Genomic DNA, 7500 nt, shown 5'->3' with positions numbered 1-7500 from the left:
AGCTATGTATAGCAATGTGACCCATCCAACCTCAGCTAAGTCAGCCTGGTAAAAATTTTAAGATCATATCAATATACATGGTTACAAGAAATGACACCCATAATATACAAAAAAGATATTATGTTTACCAATATATATCTATAGGGGGATAAAGGAGAGGGAGAGGGAAAGGGATAGGGAAAGGGTAAAGGAATGGGAAAGGCAAAGGGAAAGAGAAAAGGAAAGAGAGAGAGAAGAAGGAAGTGAACAATAATATGAAAAAAAGATAATTCATATTACAGCTTACTTTTCCACACATCCACATAATTAACGTCACAGGGTAAAAGTAGTAGAGAAATTGAGAGGACCAAAATGTTCTTAGGTATGTCCCTGAGTAGTATCCATGAAGTAAAACTGCCGCATATATGCACCTGAAAAGAAAATATCATATAATGTCATTGGATAAATGTAAATCAGTACAATAAAAAAAAAGACCTTAAATCAAAGAATAGTGCACTTTAGATTGAAATACATGGACAATGACTTGATTTTGGAGAGATGTTTTTCTTTCCATAATATTAGCTTAAAATAATACTATGTATAATGCTAGTTGATGTTTCATATTCTGATGATCAGGAATGACCTTAACCCATTCGCGCCGGCTAATGAGCTGACATGTTTCGTGGTTTTTGGGTCAGATGCTGGCAACGAGATATTTGGTCAAAGCCGGCGCTCGGGATGAGCGAGCGGACAGCCCAGGCTCGCGGCTAGTGCGCCCAAGAATCCCGAGGCATTAGGCTTATGCATTCGAAAACCCCGGCATTCTGACCACTCAGAGTCAGAACAGCCCCGGAATGAATGGGTTAACAAAGTGCAACTATGATATGATATTTAGATATAGATTTCCTTCATTTTTAGTTTATTAACAATGATTTACATGAAAAGAAGAAACAAGAGCAATGGCAGTCATAAAGCCTCTGTTACAATGACTAGAACAGTTAAGAGGTAGCTTTCCTATAAATGATAATGCAACAAAACATTAAACTTTTCAGTATTCATGTTTTCAATAACATTATTTCTTAACACATTTGTGCCAGGTGATGTGATATCACATCAAGTGAATATTTGGCTCCCACCAGGTGAGGTCTCGTCACATGATGATCTCTCCCTCAATATGTACATTTTACATTGTTATGCATGTTGATTCATTTGTGAAAATAGTGTATACAAAGACGAAAACCTCTGATTATCACACCACTGAAGCGGCATCACGCAGGGAGAGGTCTCGCACTTAGTCACTGTGAGCACTAGTTATCTAGCCAGCAGGAGTGGCATTACACAAATATGAGCCCTAGCCTGAATGGGTTAAGACAGGCAACACCTTACAATCCCTTTAATATATAGTTTTGAACTTATCTTTAAGAGATGAGAGTGGTTCCACATATATATTGATATAGAGAAATATTCAGGAATCCCTACTATGGTCTGAAAAGTAGTAGTATCCCCCTACAAGTGGGGGCATGCTTTTTGAACCTTCTCTGGATCTAATCCTGAGAATATATATATCTTGTGGGGATGCATGTGTGTTTGTGTGTGTGCTGCATATGCACGCATCTACACATTTACATTACTTGAAAGGTGTGTGGGTGAAGCAGGCTGATGAAAAAAAATAATAATGGTAGAAACAGAGTTTTCCATAACAGTGAGGGAATATCATCATATGTCTGTGTTACTGATGTAATAAAACCACATGCAAGTGGACATCTGCAGAATACTATCTTCCCACCTTCCATTCTTGTCTTATTGTCAACAAGTGAAGTCGTGTTTGATGGAACCTCTTGAGATGTGCTGCATTTACACATACTGTTATAGTACGTTGTTTATTGGGTGTTTTGGCCATGGGAAGGCTAAAAGGATTTAGTTATCAAAGACAACTATTGGCCCATTAACTTTAGTAAAAGGATCAAAATATCAAACCAAAGAAATGGCGAGTTTAATGGGTGTTTGTCATCAGTCTGTGAGGAAGTGGCTAGGGTCTCACACATATTCCCACTACTTCTACTAGGTTACTCTCTTTTTCCCTTAATTTTGTGTTTAGCTTGCATTTCGCAGCACAGTTTTTGTCAATCATCTTATACACATATAAAAATTAATAAATATATGAATACAAATAAATAAACAAATAAATAAACCAGATATATGTCCTTATATCACAAAGCATCTTTTAAAATAACCATACAATAATTTTAGACATACCCAATGCAAGCATAAAAACAGAAGAATATAAAGTAACACAAGTTGTAGCCTCCCACACATGTGCCAAGGAAGAAGCAATGATGATCTCTCTGGTGGATACAGCGATCGCACAGAGAGCAGTGATGGCTTCTCTCTGGCTTATAAATCTTACAAGTCGGACAATATCGCAGTTGTTTGCAGTCATCGTGAGATAAACCAGGCGCTAGTTCACTGGAAGTATAGAGAGGGTTGAATGTAATTTCAATCAATAGTAGTTTAAACTTACATTCTTAAAATCATAGTCTGGACATGAAGATACAAATATGTAATGTAATTTATAATTAATAAAAATGCATACATTGAAGAGAAAAGTAATTGATAAAGAGAAAATGCAATAACCAGTTCTGATAACTACCCAATACATAGTTAGATCTAAGGGTTGGAGTTCTCTCATATCATTGTTACAAATGCACAAGAAAATTATTTAATGAAAGAAATAACAATAGTAAACTAACCTGTTTCCTGATGACTTATCAATATAACTTTTGTTGAAGAAAAATAAGAGCCAATTGCCAAACAACTCAATACAGAAGATATAAACCACAACTGTATTTGTATTGTTAGCTTCCAGTAGCTGTGGACAAGGAAATATTGTGTACAGTATACTTGGTTTTTAATCTTAACTGCAAAAGTATGCACATAAAGCTTTGATAACTTTACATGTGTATTACATACCCTAATATCTTACACATCACTTTGCTGAAACTGAGAACAAGATAATAACCAACAATATTTACTAAGACATACTAAAAAAGTGCATCCAGTGACTGTAGTATTAATCAAAATAAAGGCATTGATAAATAAACAAATAAATATCCATATATATATATATAAAGTATACTATCGCTCTATTAATCAACTTACGAGATGTATGTATATATTTATGTATATACAGCACATTACAAAGACTATGTATTCCAAAACAAGAGAGAAAATCAAAATAGTTATACCTGATGTGAATAATAACACAGAAAGAATATGATTGCAAATGTCGTTAATGGAGCCAAGCTCGTCAGAAACTCCACAACTCTTTTGACATATACAATTTTGTCTGCGCTCACAAACGATCTCCATGCTCGTTGGCATAAACATAGCGGTGATCGCATCCAGCAGATTGGTCTGTCTTGAACTTTCGTAGAAGTAGGCTGTTTGGCTGTTGCACTACCTGGAAACAGATGAAAATAAATTAATAAATACACTCAAGTAAACAAGTCATATTTTCATAACAGAGAATGTATCAACTCTATACCTTTATTTTAACGTTTATCAATTCACTTGTTCTGATTTAAAGTTGGTTTTATAGTAAAATTTATCTTATAATTTCAACAAAAAATTAAAGAGTTTTTAACTTTATTTTAGGCACCTGGAAGCTGTATATGTGTAATATAGTATCATAAGTAATATTGTAAGCCTTCTTATTTTTTCTACAATTTGACAAAAGTATGTGAAATCATTAAATTCTGTAGCTAGTAATATGTGGTTATATTGTAAATAGATTGTATCATGCTATGAAAATAAAATATAACAAAAAAGTAAGAAAATATGATAAAAACATAACAAGGAGATTGTAACATATTCATTCATGGAATGGCTTTATTGAAGATTAACCAAATTTACTTCAAAAAATGGTTTTATGCACAATATATCAATACCATATAAGAAAGTTCAAATTATTCATGCAACACATGCTAAACTCTAAAAGGATATGCATTAACATAATATCACTGAAAAACAAACAAAGACATAATTTACCTATTAAATTATATTTTCATCCTACTCTTCAAAGACATGTACTGAGGATCTCTCCATCATTCATGAGGTTTTCCTCCAAGTTAAATACTCCCTTAAGAATACTCTGTTATAAGATTCTAAAACGCAACACCACAGAAATATTCGAACTAATGCCTAGACCACTGATTTTTAATGTCTACGTTAAAATATGGTTTGCAACATTTAAGCCAGATTTCTATATCCTAATCTCACTAAAAAGCATTAAATGTTTGTGGGAAAAAATATACAATATCTACATTATATCTGAATACTTATAAACAGGCATTTCAAATCTTGTTTATAAATGTATAACCAAGTCTCCCATCTCTTTTACACTAATTCAAAAAGCTGGGGACATGAAAACTTATCTAACCATTGCCTGCTATTGTCTCTCACAGTAACTCCAATGGTCTGCAGCATTTATGAGTCAGTATCAATATTAGTATATTGTTAACTGACTAGATATTGAACTGTATTGTATATATTTGTCTGAATTCAATGGAAACAGATGAAAATGTTACCCTGACATTTTTCCTTGTGTAAGAATACCTAATACTTCTTAGAGTGACCATTAAGCATGAAGATTATTGTTGGGTAAACATCTAATCACTTAAGATATATATATATACATACATATATACATATATGTATATATATATATATATATATATATATATATATATATATATATACATGTATATATATATATATATATATATATATATATATATATATATATATATATATATATATATATATATATATATATATATATATATTATATTTATGTAATATATATATCTATATATATATATATATATATATATATATATATATGTATGTATATGTATGTGTATGTATGTGTGTGTATGTGCATATGTGTGCGTATGTGTGTGTATGTGCATATGTGTGCGTATGTGTGTCTATATGTGTCTATATATATGTGTGTATGTGTGTGTATGTGTGTGTATGTGTGTGTATGTATGTGTATGTATGTGTATGTGTATGTGTATGTGTATGTGTATGTGTATGTGTATGTGTGTGTGTGTGTGTGTGTGTGTGTGTGTGTGTGTGTGTGTGTGTGTGTGTGTGTGTGTGTGTGTGTGTGTGTGTGTGTGTGTGTGTGCGTGTGTGTAAATAAGTAAATGAATGAATAAATAAATAAACAAATATATATTTGAATATATATATATATATATATATATATATATATATATATATATATATATATATATATATATAAACAGGTCAAATCAGATGTAATTCTACTTCCTGAGATACAATTGAAACAAATTCAAAGGCACTCTCTTTAGACTGATTAATTCAAACAATTCCTAATGTTATCCATGACAAACATAGACAGAACTACATAAATTGATCTGATTTTGATCAATCAGATCATCTTATCTGAATGTTACAGTACACATTACATAACAATAAAGAGGAGATTAGTAAAACAGGTGTTTTGCAGTCTCACTGGTCCCTGACATGACTGTGAATAGGTGTTTAACATGATTCTAAACTGGTGTAATGAATCTATGATACAATGGCCTTTGTTCAAGCTATGAGCATTATATCATACCTTAGAAAAAAATGAAAATGTAAGGAGTTTTGTTAGAAATGGTAGTGTTAGTGAAAAATCAGTGGTAGCAAGTTATGGACACCTACCATATGGAGTTGAGTTATTAGTGTAATAATGTAGAATAAGATTAGCTGCATACAGGAAAATCTTCAAAATTGATGCAATATATTACTGATGGATAGCAGCCAATAATTAGAAATGTATAATCAGAATCCATCTGAATCATCAGAATAGATCATGGTTTGATCCTGATTTTACTAACGACCCACTCAAAATTGTAATAGTGACAGCAATAGAAAAGAAGTGTAAAATAGACACAACTACAAGTCTGGATTTCAAAATCTGACTTTACATAATGACAAATAACACTGAATCATTATATCTTAGTTAACACAAATAATAATAATAATAACTACTGCTTTTCATTTAATACCAGAGGAGCATGTTTTTCCTGGTTGCATCATAAATGAACCTAAGTAGAGGATCCAATTCTAGACTCTATAGAGGGATTTAATCTGGCTTTCAACTTACTAGTCTGAACTTATTTGCAAGGTGACTGGGATTTAAAATAAAGGGGTAATATATAAAAGCCTAAATAAGCATATTTCATGAATCAACCTACATATATTCCTTTGATTCAAGACGAGGACTTTCTTCCATACTGCTTCATATATAATTAACCTAAGTAGCAGACTCAGTACTAGATCTTTATCAACAGATATATAAGGACCTTAAACTTACTACTGTTAGAACTTATCTGAAAGTTGATTGGGTTTTATGATAAAGGGTATTGGGTAAAGATCAAATAAAAGTATCTTATAAATTAACCAACCTTGCAAGTAGACATGTATCCATATCATAAAATAAAAAGAAACTAACCCTTAGTATATAACATTAACATATCATTTGAGGACTTATTCTGAATAATTACTTCTAAAAAAATGTTTCAATGTATTTTTTATGTTAACATATCTCTCAGTAATTACAAAAAAATGTTATGTAACAAAGAAGATAACCTTCACCTGCAAGCTTTTATGTCTGAATTCAAAAACATTTCTTTAGTTTGATAAAATATTTAAACATTACCTGAGTATTACAAATATCTCTTGCAATCTCCAACCATCAATGTGCCAAGAATCTATATAAACAGCTCTCTCTAATCTTCAAAACAGTAACAGCATCAGTGTAAAACATCTTCGCTGTAAGGAATCTACGGCAATTTCAATCAGGGTTGCATTGCTAATATTGGTATTACATTACTAACTCTACGGCAAAGCTCTACCAGTTTTGGATCGACGATGCAATATAATGAGCGAGTTGTTATATACAATATGTATACGTATATGTATACAAAAGCTAGTAGATTCAAAATTCTTGCATACTATTTGTAATCAAGAACGGACAGATTAGATGAATCAAACAGTCTTACTTGCAGGAATCGACTGCAAGTACAACTCACTCGGTGAGAGTACCTCGGTTTGCTTTTGAGGGAGAAAGCTTTGTCGATGTTTTTTCTGTTATATCCCATATCTTGACCATTTCAACCAACACGCCAAACACATACAAATCCCTACACGCGTATATCAAGACACTCACGGTCACGCAGCCTTAGCTCAGTACTCAAAACAGGGAAGGTGTTGGTGAGGAGTGCGAGGCGGTCCATTCACCCAATGCGATGATGTTCCTGTCGTAAACAAACCCGTCATAAAGGATTCATGTATGGAGTGTCAAAACATCTCTTTTCATGTACTACCAGAATATAGAAGGGCAATTTTAACTCGTTTCAGTCATGAATTTTATAAGCAATGCGTTGATCCTGTTGGAAATCGCCCAGCATAGTTACTTTAGGGATAATTGAGAGGTTGTCCCCACTT

The 7500-nt window shown here is 32.5% G+C and overlaps 1 protein-coding gene across 3 annotated transcripts in view; it reads right to left on the bottom strand.

Annotated features, from left to right (window-relative positions):
- Positions 1 to 7500, bottom strand: part of LOC122266654 (palmitoyltransferase ZDHHC22) — a 15606-nt gene that overhangs the window by 8081 nt on the left and 25 nt on the right. For 2 of the 3 annotated variants that reach the window (XM_043036451.2, XM_043036448.2), the window contains exons 1-7: positions 7470 to 7500; positions 7223 to 7310; positions 3225 to 3439; positions 2730 to 2848; positions 2236 to 2445; positions 287 to 410; positions 1 to 45 (exon numbers count right to left, since the gene is read on the bottom strand). The exon at positions 1 to 45 is cut by the window's left edge and continues 87 nt beyond it; the exon at positions 7470 to 7500 is cut by the window's right edge. In XM_043036451.2, the coding sequence (XP_042892385.1) occupies positions 1 to 45; positions 287 to 410; positions 2236 to 2445; positions 2730 to 2848; positions 3225 to 3439; positions 7223 to 7289 (780 nt within the window). In that variant the 5' untranslated portion in view covers positions 7290 to 7310; positions 7470 to 7500. Of the gene's footprint in view, positions 46 to 286; positions 411 to 2235; positions 2446 to 2729; positions 2849 to 3224; positions 3440 to 7098; positions 7311 to 7469 lie in introns of those variants that run through there. The other variant, XM_043036450.2, reaches the window with a different exon arrangement.

This window comes from Penaeus japonicus, unplaced genomic scaffold (assembly GCF_977035675.1).
Source record: "Penaeus japonicus unplaced genomic scaffold, GWHDUDI00000001_assembly GWHDUDI00000027, whole genome shotgun sequence".
NCBI classification, from domain to species: Eukaryota; Metazoa; Arthropoda; class Malacostraca; order Decapoda; family Penaeidae; genus Penaeus; species Penaeus japonicus.
This window is presented reverse-complemented; position numbering and strand designations above follow the sequence as displayed.